The sequence below is a fragment of the Grus americana genome, chromosome Z (genome assembly GCF_028858705.1).
Source record: "Grus americana isolate bGruAme1 chromosome Z, bGruAme1.mat, whole genome shotgun sequence".
In the NCBI taxonomy this organism is placed as follows: domain Eukaryota; kingdom Metazoa; phylum Chordata; class Aves; order Gruiformes; family Gruidae; genus Grus; species Grus americana.
Window position 1 is genome coordinate 71,338,158 of NC_072891.1, and position 13,185 is coordinate 71,351,342.

The following is a 13,185-nucleotide window of genomic DNA, read 5'->3' on the forward strand; positions in this document are numbered from 1 at the left end:
GGAGTAAATGAGAAAAAGTAAATTGAGTGCTATCAGGAAGAGCGATTTAGCAACTTCAAACATACCCCAGCCCAGCGTTGGCTACCTGCCTGGCTAGCCCAGCAGGTAGTAGCAGTGCTCCGCAGGAGACGGAGGTATTTCAGTCATTCTGAGTCTTCAGCTTCTGGTCTGAGATAATCATATTTCAATCTGATGTGTTCTCAAACACATTAAACATATTTTCACTTGTAACACGCTGTTGAGTGAAGACACTACTTAAATTGACTGCGAGCCAGAGATGTTAAATTACATATTCACAGTTGTGGCAGAGCTGGAAATAAATCACCACATTCGCAGTTCAGAGGGTAATTTACTAGTCTGCCATGGGAGGTGCTCTCCTGGCTGTGCTGCTCGACGGGGTAGGAGTTGGTGTGTGCATACGTGCTGTATTATGATATATAATGCTGTGTTGCATGCACCATTTAATTTAAAGTTCAAACTTGTAATAAAGCATGACTGAGATACGAAACTTTCTAAAAATAAACCCCAGGAGTTTCAATGACACTGAGATGTCAAAAGGAGTTACACTGTGTGACAGCAGAATTAAGTTTGCCCTGTTTTTTCCTATTCCCTGCTGAACCGACCAGATGGTGTGTACAGTTTGCCGAGCCATGTGTCTGGTGGGACAATGGTTCTGGGTCTCCGCACCAAGCCAGAGCTGAGGGGACCAGACATTTGCTGCAGACTGCCCAGAAGGTGCTCGGCCATGCAGGCACACGTGACGCTCTGCCTATTTTTGTGAGAGCAGCTGTGTCCCAGGAGGCAGATTCCTACCCTTTTTGTCAGGGAGGTGGCGTGCAGGCAGGAGATGGGCTGTTTTGCAAAAGGCTGTTTGTAGCAGCTTCCATTTCGTACTGGGGGAGCCTGAAGCGCAGTTGCTTCTTCCTTGGGGCTAAATTTAGCTGCTTCTGTTTCTGCACATCCCTGAGCAGCAGGATCTTTGTTTCTGCCCTTCGGTGCCACTGACTCTGGTTTCAGAGGGGGACAAAAATAGTCCTGGCTCGCATGCCAGGCCGAGAGTTTTGCACTCGCTGTCTCTCTGCAGTGATCCTGGACTATTTCAGGGGAGGGAACTGCTCTGAAATGCTCTGGGATCTCTGCTCCTTCTCCTCCTCCCATCCCGCAGCAGCACTGGGTTTACCCAAGAGACTGTTCCCTGCTGTGGTGTGTTAAAACACCACAAGCCTCTCTCTTTCCTTTGGTGGTGGGGGTGGTTGCAGGTAGGTGCCCTGTTGTGACATATCAGACCTGACCCGTTCAGCCTCCACAAAGAGATCTGCCCGCCCGTGGGCGCTGCGAGCCATCAGGAGCTGGGAGCAGCCCTGCAGTGCCACGAACCCTGTCCGCTGCCCCATGCCTCCCTGGGACACAGCCGGCTCCAGCAAAGGGCCATGGCTTGCCTGCTGATCATCCCGGGCAATGGGATGGGGGAGTGCCGTGGAGCCCACGGCATTCAGAGCTGGACTGGAGCTGCATGACCTGCTGCACAGCCCCTTGTTCATGTGGGCATCCCCCATTAGGAAAAGGCCACAAGCGAGCAGCTGAGATGGCAGCTTTGCATTACCAGCTGTACCTGTTGCTTTGCGCCTCTGACTTGCAGGGAGAAGGTCTGTTCCTTGGCTTGTTGCTGTCCCAGGAGATAGAGCACGGAGGTGTCCGTCTGGCATGCCCTCTGTGTCTTTCCCCCCTGTCCTACTGTCCTCTGCAGCAACATTGAGCCATACCAGCTGCCTTAAGCCTGCTCTTCCTTGCATCCCGTGTGCTCGCTGGATGACCAGCTGCTATCCCTGCCTGCTGCCAGGCTCCCTCCACCACCTCCTTTCCATCCTCTTTTGACTAACATGCCATCTGCCCTGCCACCATGCATTTGGACTTAGCAGCAGGAGCTGTCTCAGTGGCAGGACAGATCCTGCACAGTGCTGGATCTGGGCCACTGGCCTCTCTTGGTCCATGTGAGTGCTGGCAAATCTCCATCCCTTTTATGCAGCCTTCAAAGAAGGGTCAGGCTGTGCGTGGCTTTCTGATTGCTGCGCATCAAACAGTCATCGCCCTGTATGAATGTACTATTGGGCTTTCGTAGATGCAGCCCTCTGCGCTGTTGAAAGAGTCCAGCTCCGTGGTTGGAGGTGTCTGGAAGGTGCCTCCTGGCTCACATTGCAGCAGGACTTAGACCGAGTTAATGGGAAGGGATTCAGTGTCTCCTCCGATTTTTCTCTAGGTCCTTCTGCCCCGTCTGTCCTTTCCACTGTGCAAATCTCACCCCACGGAAATGCATCTGCACGGCTAGTTGTGAAACAGGTGCTATAGCTATCTGAGAGTGACCTCACTGTTCATTTATAGGAAAAGCTTGGATCCCCAAGCAGAAGCCGATGGATCCTGTTTTGGAAAGTGTGACTCTGGAGCCGGAACTGGAGGAAGCCCTTGCTAATGCCTCTGATGCAGAGCTCTGTGACATTGCTGGTAAAATAGTTTCACGTGAATTGGGGGTTCAGGTTGTTCAACTACAGGTTTCTTTTTGTTTGTTCTTTTGTTGAGAAATGAGCTATTGAGCTTTTTGCTGTTTATCTGAATGCTGTCGGTTTTGACAGGATTTCTTTCTTTGTTAAAAAAGAACTGTATATTTAAAGTTACTCTCAGCCCATGTGATTTCATCAGGAGCACGGACCAAAGCTGAGAAGGAGGATTTATCAAGGGAACAGAGTGTGCTGTTTGATCTCTTCTCCTGTCTCTACCTCTGAATCTTGCAAATTGCAGCCTGTCACCTTCAGGAACACAGATTTCTTCAAGCCAAACCTCTAGGAAACAATCAAGCAGGCCCAGTGAGAATGTGGATTTCTTGTGCAACCTATTAAAGGAGCTGTCAGGGTAGAGCAGTCTTTCAACCGATGCTCAGGGCTGCTGTTTGCTAAAGAGCTTTTCCAACACATTTTAAAGCTACAGATTTCTTGCGTTTTGTGTGATTGGTTGGTTTTGTCACTGTTAGCTCAGGGGTGGGGGAATCGTGCAGTAAAAGGTTGGTGTACTTCACAACGACTGAGAAGCAGGTTGGAATGCATAGCAAGCTGGAGGAGGGGACAGAGCGATTGCAGGTGCTGTTCAAGCCCCGACAGCGTGCTCTTCACCAGGCTAAACAAGCCCCCTGCAAACCAAGGACAGGCATGGTCACAGTCCGAGGGGTGTACACCTCCGTGCGAGGTAAGTTCAAGCAGTGTCCCATTGCTGCTTTTCAGGCAGCGTTGTCTGAGTGGAGGCGACCCCCTGCAAGCCTCATCGCTCTGCCACTTTAGAGATGACAACATTGGTACCTTGCTGAAGCCAGTAGCATGGACTTAGCTTTGTGACTGGGATAGGATATGCCTTGGCCAATGGAGCATATGAACACCCCTTTGGTGCTTTACCAAGCCCATATGTCCCTGCTGGTCTAGCAGTCGATGAATTTCAGTGCTACTGGCTGCTGCTTTCAGTTCTTTCTCCTTCAGACTTCCATACTCCCTAGCAGTATCCTCCTTGCCAAAAGTCTGTAAGATAGCCTTCAGAAAAAACACGCCAACTAGACATCTTCTACATAATAATATCATATGCTAGCTTAGAAATGTGTTTCTGCATTAAGGCTTCCAACATATGTACCCTGGCCAAGCATTGTATCTTTGGGTTTTGCTTTTTCACTGCACACCTAGAGTCCTATAAAGCTCTATCCTATAAAATCTGCCTTTCTAAGCTCCAGATCTGTGCAGCAATAATTTTCACAGAGAAATGCTGTTCAGGGCAGCTTGTTCTGCAATTGTTGGGAGAATACACTTGAAGTGGCAGCAGGAGAACTGATGTGATACAAGCTGTGCTGAAATCTCAATATTGACAGTGACAGCGTTGCTTTTCCAAGTTTGCTAAGGCTGTGAAACAGCTCCTGCCTGTTTAGCAGGGCTGGTTGTCAGCCGTGGTGTACTGGATCCATTCCTTGGGAAGGCCAGCAGGATAGCTCTTGTGGGTGGCTCCCAACAAGTCCTGAAAGTGCCTTTGGTCAGCTGAGGGAGGTAGAAATGGGATGCCTTTGTGCTGCTTGAGTTCCTTTGGATAATACACATTAAGCACCAGACTGACAAACAGTGGGTCCCTCTTGTCTACCTGTACAAACTCTAGCACCAAAAAACCCTGCAGGGTCATGACACCAGATCCTTCCCTCTGTCTGCAGTGCAGATATTCACAGTCCTGGCTGGTGGAGAGATTTTGTTGTCATAGTAAGCTGAGTTTGGGGTGTGTCTGGGTCCTCAAAATGCTGAGCCTGCCAATTACTTTTCCGAGCTGTGTTGCACTCCTGAAAATTTCAGCTGTGAGTACGTGGCAGAGAGAAGGGCCAGCTAAAATATGAACAAGCAAACTCAAAGTGCCCGACCTCACTCAGACTTTCAGACAGAGACTGCTCAGCTCTGTGCAATCCAACCTGGGGATGTGCACACGCGGTGGGTGGGGAAGTGGACGGTGGTTTTCATTGACACCGTTTGCTGCAGGGTGTCCTGCCCATGCAACCCAGACCTGGAGTCGTGGTGAGCTGTGACCATAACAGATGCCATTCATGTGATGGGCCTCAGGGATAGCCTTCTTCTGCAACTTCCAGCCCTTCTTGGCCAAAGCACCGAGCAAATGGTGAGGGACTGGTGCCAACCAAGCCTAAGAGGAGCAGCTCATGGGAAAGCAAGTGTCATTGTGGTGTCATGCTTGAATTTTAGGAAGGGATTTGTTCTTTATTTATTTTAACCACTGTGCCCATCCAGAAGTCAAGATTTATTCAAATGTGTCTGTTCTGGCAAGTATTCACATGTCTGCGTTTTTCTTTAGAAAGTCATATAGTTCCTTAAAAAAAAAAAAGTTGATTTAAAAAACAGTCTATTTTCAAACATGAACTTTCTGTGAGTAGTAGCAGGGTTATTTTTATAAACAGAATCTTTGCCCAAATGTTTCTAATCCATTGACTTCCCACTGCTCATTTGCAGCTGGCAAGAATGTCAGCAGATTCCCCTGGGCATGTTTCAATGTGCATTTGCATATTGGTTTTGCAGTCGTGAGCCTGAGATACACAAATTGGCAGAAGTTTGGCTTTTGGGCTCTTACAGTCTTTGAATTTTCATCACTTTCTGCATTATGACCAAGCCAGCAGAGCTTGAGCTTCTCACAGTGTTAACTTCCAAACGTACAAAGATCAATTCAAAGCACACCACCACCACCACCTGCCCCGCTTCTTGTTGAATAAGAACATGATGTTGCCACGCTTCGGATGACAGTCACCTCGTGTGTTGCTGCCTGAGGGGTCGGTTTGATTTTGCGTGGGGCACAGCTCATCTCAAAAACTGGACTGTCGCAGTGTGTGGCACATGCCCAGGTGAGCAAGGGTGATGAGGATGTGCACGCTCCTGCTGGACTGGACCCCTTAGATTAAATCCTACCAAGGGCATTTTTTTGGTGTGTTTTATTGTCTTCCCCTCGCTATTTCTGCGTGATGCTGAATCAAGTTGGCTACTGGGAAGCCTTGGCTTTTTCTCTGTTCGTTGTCTGCAAGATGATGTTCCTCTTCTCCTATGAATCATGCTACATTGTAATAAACAAGGGAGACATTTGAGCGCTGTTGTGTATTTGTGACAGCCGTAGTGCTTGGTCCCACCTTTGTATGTTTTGTGCTTGCACAGGGAAAAGTAATGTGCTATGGACCCCCATCCTGGGCAGCACGGCACGTACGTGTCTTTTCCTGGCTTTGGAGCCTGCAATAACTCAAGTTGTGTTCTCCTTTTCTTTTTCTGTAGCCATCCTTGGCATGCACACCTTGATGAGTAACCAGCAGTACTATGAAGCGCTGGGGAGCAGCACCATCGTGAACAAAGAAGGGCTCAACAGTAAGTGATTTGGAGTGTTAGCAGGCTGCGGTGTTTGGCTTTGAAGCTGCTAGCAGAGTCAAAGTGGAAATTATTTTTAGGCTGAAGGTTGGAGCCATGCATGTCAGAGCCGTCCTGTGATTGCTGGGGCTGCCTCTGGTGCATCCTTGCCCTGTGCGAGCCAGTGCAGTCTCAGCTGCTGTCCTGGCACCATCTGGGAGCTAGCGCAGCCCAGGGAACAGCCCCACACAGGCAGTGTGCCCTCCATCATCCAGTTTTGGACACTGAGAGCGTGTAGCAGCAGGCACCAGCTGCCCTGTGCTGGTTGGCCCCAGTGCTGGGCAGCGTTTCTGGATGCACGTGAGCCCAGGTGGAGCTGACGAGGGCTTGTTCAGTCTCTCATCTTGTGTCTGTTTGTCAGGTCATGCTTCTCCCTCCCAGTGCTGCTTCTGGAAGAGGAGTAATGCACCTGAAGAGATCATGCTGGTGCTCAGGGTGCTTTTGGTTTCACATGTCTTGCTTTGCAGGTGTGATTAAGCCCACACAGTACAAACCAGTTCCTGATGAGGAACCAAACTCAACGGATGTGGAGGAAACTCTGAAACGAATACAAAGCAATGATCCTGACCTTGAGGAAGTCAACCTTAACAATATTATGGTATTTGCTCCTTTCTACTCTCCTCTCTTAATAACAGGCCCAAACATTTGATACGCAGAAGGCAGAGACCAAGTTCTGTTTTGCTGCAGAGAGTAATACCATAACACCGTGTGTAGCCAGACAAGAAACACCAATCTTCCTGTCTCCGTTTTGGGGTTGTTACCTGCTGTGGGACAACAGTGTGGGACTGGTAGCAGCAGGACTCCTGTAGGTGCCTGGAAAAGCAGAGCTGTATTGAGGGTAGTATTGGAGACCCATCTCCAGCCTGTCTGGTTAAAGGTGGTTTAGGTTGCTGCAATGGTTTAGTCAGGCATATTTGGTGGAAGGGTTGTTTATGTAAGATAAAATTGTGGGGGAAAAAAGACTTCAGTTGCCATGAAAATAGAAGGAAACCTCCCTTCTTGCAAGGAGCCCTGTCCATCTCCCAGCCACCCCTTCTGTGGGACTCCTTTACATCTTGTATAAAGCAAATCAGTACACAGCGCCACTTCTTATGTTGCCTCTGGAACACATACACATACTAAAAAATACAGTTTCCATCTGTCCTCCCTGACTCCAGGACCCCCATCTCATGGGGCCTGTTGAATGATGACATATTAAAATAGCAAGAACATGGTTAACTGCACATGCACATTAAAAACACTTGTGCCATGCCACCCGCACCTTTCTATAACAAAAAGGTTTTTACTTTCACGCATTTGATGCTGGCTAGTGACCCTGAACGTCCCTTGAGGACGCCAAGCTGAGGATCTGGCAGGCAGACGCTTTTTCTGTGTGTTGGACTCATGACTTTGGGACACGGTTTGGAGAACTGAGGGGTGGCGGTGGAGATAGTAAGCTGCTGGGCTCTGTGTTATGGCTCTGCAGACAGCTTTTGACTATCGATGATCACACATGGTGAGATCCAAATGATGTGACAAGAAGTGCAAGCTGAAGGATACCACTTAAAATCTTAGGTGAAAATCTGTGCATCTGAAAAGGGTATCTAAAGTGCTTGATTAAGTGAAAAACACTCATTTTGTAGGAACTCAGAAGAAGAAGCATGGGTTTGTTTTCTGGGCTGAGACCTAGCATGGCAAATGTTAGCCTTAAAGATGATGTATAAAGCAGTCAGAAGTGTCTGTGGATTGTACTACAAGGAGATCGTTTCAGGTCTTTCTGGATCAGGCCCTCGTAGGTGGAAATTTTCCTGAACATGACATGAATGTTGCTCAGTGCTGTCATTTGTATTAAAAAGCGCAGGAGCAGTGCTTTGTAGGCTCATGGCTCCAGGTTACATACATCCCCATGCCTGCGTTCATAAGTAGCTGAGTTTCTGGGCAATTAAATTAAACAGCAGAGACATTGTAGCTTCAAATCAAGGCAGCGCGCTATCAGCAGAGAGGGAAATAGGATGAAGACATTGCCGTGCTCCATAGGCAAGAGAACTTGTAAAAGCATTTATCCACTCCTTCCCGTATAACTTCAGTGCATTTGGTGATTTGACCTTGATAAGAAATTTAAAGTGTCATTTAAATGTATTGATATTCCTTCATACAGATGATGGCCTAACACAGGTTTTCTGCATTTCTTTTCACAGAATATTCCCATACCAACTCTAAAAGGTTTCGCAGAAGCGCTGAAAAATAACACCTACGTGAAGAAGTTCAGTATAGTTGGGACACGGAGCAACGATCCTGTTGCTTTCGTAAGTACTGTCAGCTCATCATCATAAAGTTGTGACAGGAGCTGTTCTTGGGTAAGGTATTTTCGGAGTTACTGACTGACTGCTTTTGCACTTTACGGTGTGTTTGGCATGTTCTGCACCTCTGGTGTTTGGTGCAGGTGCTTCAGTTTCAGGAGCGCTAGTGAAAGCCAGTGATAGACAGGCTTTGGTTGCTTTGCTTCTTTTTTCAGCTGTGGAAATTTCAGGACACGATCCTTTAGTCCCATTTGGTCCCATATTCATCCTCAAGGATCTCCTGGAAAAGGAGCCAGAGACAAGAACTGACTTCCTAGTGGCATTTTATAAAAGCAGTTTGTTTTTCTTGATTTGTCCTACATCAGGGCCACCCTGTTTGTTTCTGTTGGTACAAAGTGGTATGCTGCTGTGTGCACACTTGTCCCTCCCCTTGCACGTCTGGTCCAGCTCTTTCATGTATTCCTTTGCACAGACCTGTGCAGAAGCAGGACTCTGCATTTCTTATGCGTGGCCTCTGTGGGTGATAAAGGGTGCTTCTGGCTGCTGGGAGTGGTGTTAAATATCAGTGGGGATGCAGAGAGGTGCTGAGCTTCTGCCTGGCCCTCAGGCTACCTTCAACACTGCCTCCTTGCACACTCCTCCAGCACCATTGCAGCCAATTTTTACTGTTTTTCACCCAGGCCAGCCCTTCCTACCTCCACCCACACATGGGCACACCCGTTTCCTGTTAGAAAAAAACTTCTTTTTGGTGGGTGAGTACAGCTCTCACATTATTTCAGGCTGGACTGGGGAAGAAGCCTGTGCAGGCAGCACCGGTGCTGTTGAGGGCCTGTGGAGCACTGTGCAGAGCTAGGGTAGCTGTGGAGCCAAGTGCTGTGTGAGTGGGTGCAGGTCAGCCCTGCCATTTGGGCATCACCTTCTGGTCCTTCTGTTTCATGACACAGACAGGTCCTATTGTGCAGCTTATGAAATGAGATCATCAGATCAGGGTGGTAGGGTTGGCAGTGTGCCAGCCCACTTTTGGTCTTACCCGCTGATTGATATGGTTGTGATGCCACTTGGGAAGACATCTTGGATGTGGAGAATCCCTTGTTGTTCAAGACGGATGCTCCTCTCTCTGCCTGCTGTGATGGGAAGCATCTCAGCCCCGCACAGAAGGAGCAGTGCAGGCAGGAGGCAGGGCCAGCATCCCTGCCATCACCATGCTGCCTTTAGAAGAGGGACACATGAAGGTGTCACGGGGCAACTGCAGCTGTGGACTGCCACCTTTTGGGGTGGCCCTAAGAGTTTGTCCATATAAGGTTTTACTGTGCCCTCCAGCATGCTCATGTTCAAGAACCCCCCCCGCAACAAGGGGTTGCCCCCTTCACCCCGCACAGAGCTCTCCCATTGCATGGCAGTGAAACCGCTTGGCATGCGGGGTCCTCCTGGTATCTTCTGGAGGTGAGGGGCATTGGATCGCTGCTGCTCTGGGGTGCTCTGCCCCTGCCTGTCTGGCTGCCAGCTCTTCCCACCCACCTCTGCCCACAGGCACTGGCGGAAATGCTGAAGGTCAATAACACACTGAAGAGTCTGAACGTGGAATCAAACTTCATTTCTGGGTCAGGGGTCCTGGCTGTTGTTGAAGCGCTCCAGGGCAACACATCGCTCGTAGAGCTGCGCATTGACAACCAGGTAAAGCATGCATGAGCAGGAGCTCTGATCAAATGAACGTGTCCTGGTTGTGGGAAATTGAGTGGCTGGTCAAGGTGGAGGGTGGCAGCCCGCCACTACTGCCAGGTTGCTTTGGTGAGGTTTCAGCCCCTTGTTTCTGCTGCATTTCCTGGGCAGTATCTGGTACTACCTACACTAATTAACAAAAGCTGTGGCAGTGCAAGCAGCTTTCCATGTTCCTGGTGCTGCCCTGGAGAGTGGTGATGATGCAGCTGTCCAGTATAACACCTTGCTCTGAGCTCTTGCAAGGACTTAAATAATAATGTGTATTTAGTAAAACTGAAATTTTTACTACAATGCAAGGGAAAGAGGAGGGTTCCAGAGTGTGGTACAGATGCTGTGGCAAATTTAGCTCCTCCAGAAACCCGGGGGTAGTAGTAAAGCAGCGGAGCTATGGGGAGCTCAGGGACAGGTGAGCGGGAGTTCATAGTTCCTCCAGACGTCTCTTAGCTGCAAATCTGTCCAAGAAATAAAGTCTTTGGTAGAGCTTATGGGAATGTCTGCTGGAGGAGTTGAAGCCACTTGGTTGTACCAGGAACAGGCCAGCAGTTTATTTCACCAGCTCCAAGTCAGAAATGCCAAATGGACCGCCAGGTCCAAAGGAGGGAAGGGGTGGAGATGGCAGATCTAAGTGCTTGCTCTGAATCACCCTCTGACCTGACCAGCTTGCTTTTCTGTTTTCAAAAGAGCCAGCCCTTGGGCAACAAAGTAGAAATGGAAATCGCGAACATGTTGGAAAAAAACACCTCCCTGCTGAAGTTCGGGTACCATTTCACTCAGCAAGGTCCCCGGCTCCGTGCCTCCAATGCCATGATGAATAACAATGACCTAGGTGAGTTGGGCTGGCTGCAAGCCAGGGAGCATGGGAAGGTCTTTCCCTTTGCCTGTCGGCAATTCCTAGTGGTAGAAGGTCAGAACTGCTCACTTGAGGGCTCTGGTGGATGTGCTCGCATTAGAGACCACCTCTTGAAGGGTGTGGTGATGCATGCCCCTCAAGGAGGAAAGCAGCCCTCACTGACGTTCCCTAACGCAGCTGCTGTTGGCCAGGCAATGCGTTGTGCTCCAAACCTGGAGACACTGGGCAGCTAAAACGCCCAGAAGAGGCAGCGTTTTTGGCAGTAACAGTGGGTCTTGCCGGGAAGGAGTGAGAGCTAACGTGCTTCGATACGGTGCGTGATACAGCATATGGCACATGGGTTGTGAGCTGCCAGTGCTTGTGATTCCTGCCAACTGCTTGTCTTCCTCCAGCTTCATTCCCAGTTAACAAGGAGATGAAAAGTAGTAGAGTTGAATTCTGAAGGCAGTGGGACTTGGCCCATCCCCTTCAGCAAAACAAATTGGAAGTGTTTCTAGGGAGAGGTGGGAAGCCACATGGCTTTGAGTTATCTTTATACCCTCAATGAAGGGATCAGAAGTACTTGTGAAGCAAAATGTCGGCAAGGCTGCAAACTGCCATTTCAGCTGATGCATGTGGCAGAGGCTTTCCATTGCTTGGCTACAACCTGCTGTACAGCACTGGAAAGCAGTCCATCAGAGCAGTATTGAACACAGCCAACATACCAGCCACGCTGTACTCAACAGCTCCTAACTGCAGCGTGGTTACAAAGACAACAGCACCAAACTTTTTCCCAGCAGCAGACGACGATATATCTGGGAGGAATAATCAAAAGTTTGCAGATTGCCCTCTTTGTACATTAGGCAGAACCCCTTCTCCGGGAGGATGGGGGTTTGCAAGGCTTGGACCGAGCCAGTGGCTGCCCTGACCTAGAGCTAGGCTGAACCCTGCTGCAAGCAGGATGTTGGGCTGGAGGCTCCCAGGGACAACTCCCACCGCCACTGGTGCTGCCAGACACATCTAGAAAGCAAGTCTAAAACAGGCAGGGTCTAACATATAAATGCCAGCCATCAAGCAATGATGGAAAACAGGAGCCACATATTGTAATCTGCATATGGTTCACCACAGACAGTGTCTTCTGTCCCTTCATGAATCAACTTCAGGTTTAAAAGCCACAGAAAAACAGCTTTAAGCGGCTGCGATATTTAGACAGATAATAAATATGTGGTGTTTTTAAAAATAAATAAAAAAAATTAAATCAATCTTGCCTCAGCCAGTACTGTGCTCCTAGGAAGCGCAGCCAAGCATAGAGGTATGTGCCAGTTCTTCAGCAACCACACAGAATACTCAGTGTTGCAGTTCACGATGTATTTGTTCTGCCTGCAGCTGCATTCCTGGTCACTAGAGCTGCACCAGGAAAGGGGTGGTATTTTCTGTCCTTTGGAACAGAGCAAGGGTTTTAATGACCATGCAGCACCGGGCATACAAAGTAATCAGCTGGAAGATTTGGATCTAGTGTTTTAATTGTTCTGCTGTAAGGGGAGGAATTCACAACTTGCCTTCTATGTAACAGTTGTGCATTGTAGTTGTGCTCTTTGACCATTAAGATCTGCATTTTTGTCTGATTTGGTTGTTTGCAGCTCGTATTCATCGGTGTGATGGTCTCTGGCAATAGCATCTCAGCTCCACACCTGGACAATGTATAAGTATAGCAAAACTTTTATTTTCCTCCCTGTCAGCAACAGCTCTCTGCTTGTGCTCTAGTTCAGTGCTCTTGCGTACCATCACCTGATGCTACCAGAACTTGGTTTTGGTCCTACAGCTTCTGTTCTCTGAGATGCTCTATATGAACCAGCCATGAAGGCTTTTACATTCATCCTCATGAGCTAACCTCCGCATCCTCTTTATACCTTTTTCTCCTTTTTTCTCGCACACATTTCTTAAAGGCATGAGTGTAGCTGTCAAGCTGTAAATCAACTTTAAGAGCAGATTTGAGGCTGCTTTGATGTTAGCCATGATCAGAGGGCTGGAGGCTAAAGGTTTAATGTAAGAAATAAGATAGAATTTTAATTTTTTTTTTTTAATCTGAAACAGCAATTTAGAAAAACTAGCAAAGGAAAAACTGTGGCATCTGCCTCCTGCTGTCTTTACATTAGTCAGCATCAGATGATGCTTTGGCCAAAGTCAGATAACAAAGACAAACTATGTGAAATATAATTGACTATAGAATAAGGGAGGTAAGGCTGAAAGTGTCTTCTGGCCTTAAAAATTCATAGGGACAGAAACTTCCTCTTACCTTCCTTGATTTTTAATCTGCGTAAGGCTGTGCCTGCTGCTTAGAGCAGGAATTCAGAAGCTGATGCTATCCTGTTTCCTTCCTGGCAGAAAGTACATCTCT

At 48.4% G+C, this 13,185-nt stretch overlaps 1 protein-coding gene across 3 annotated transcripts in view; it reads left to right on the top strand.

Annotated features, from left to right (window-relative positions):
- Window positions 1-13,185, top strand: part of TMOD1 (tropomodulin 1) — a 30,140-nt gene that overhangs the window by 15,351 nt on the left and 1,604 nt on the right. For all 3 annotated transcript variants that reach the window (XM_054810820.1, XM_054810819.1, XM_054810818.1), the window contains exons 4-9: window positions 2,380-2,499; window positions 5,832-5,921; window positions 6,428-6,558; window positions 8,138-8,245; window positions 9,770-9,913; window positions 10,640-10,784. In XM_054810820.1, the coding sequence (XP_054666795.1) occupies window positions 2,380-2,499; window positions 5,832-5,921; window positions 6,428-6,558; window positions 8,138-8,245; window positions 9,770-9,913; window positions 10,640-10,784 (738 nt within the window). The remainder of the gene's footprint in view (window positions 1-2,379; window positions 2,500-5,831; window positions 5,922-6,427; window positions 6,559-8,137; window positions 8,246-9,769; window positions 9,914-10,639; window positions 10,785-13,185) is intronic.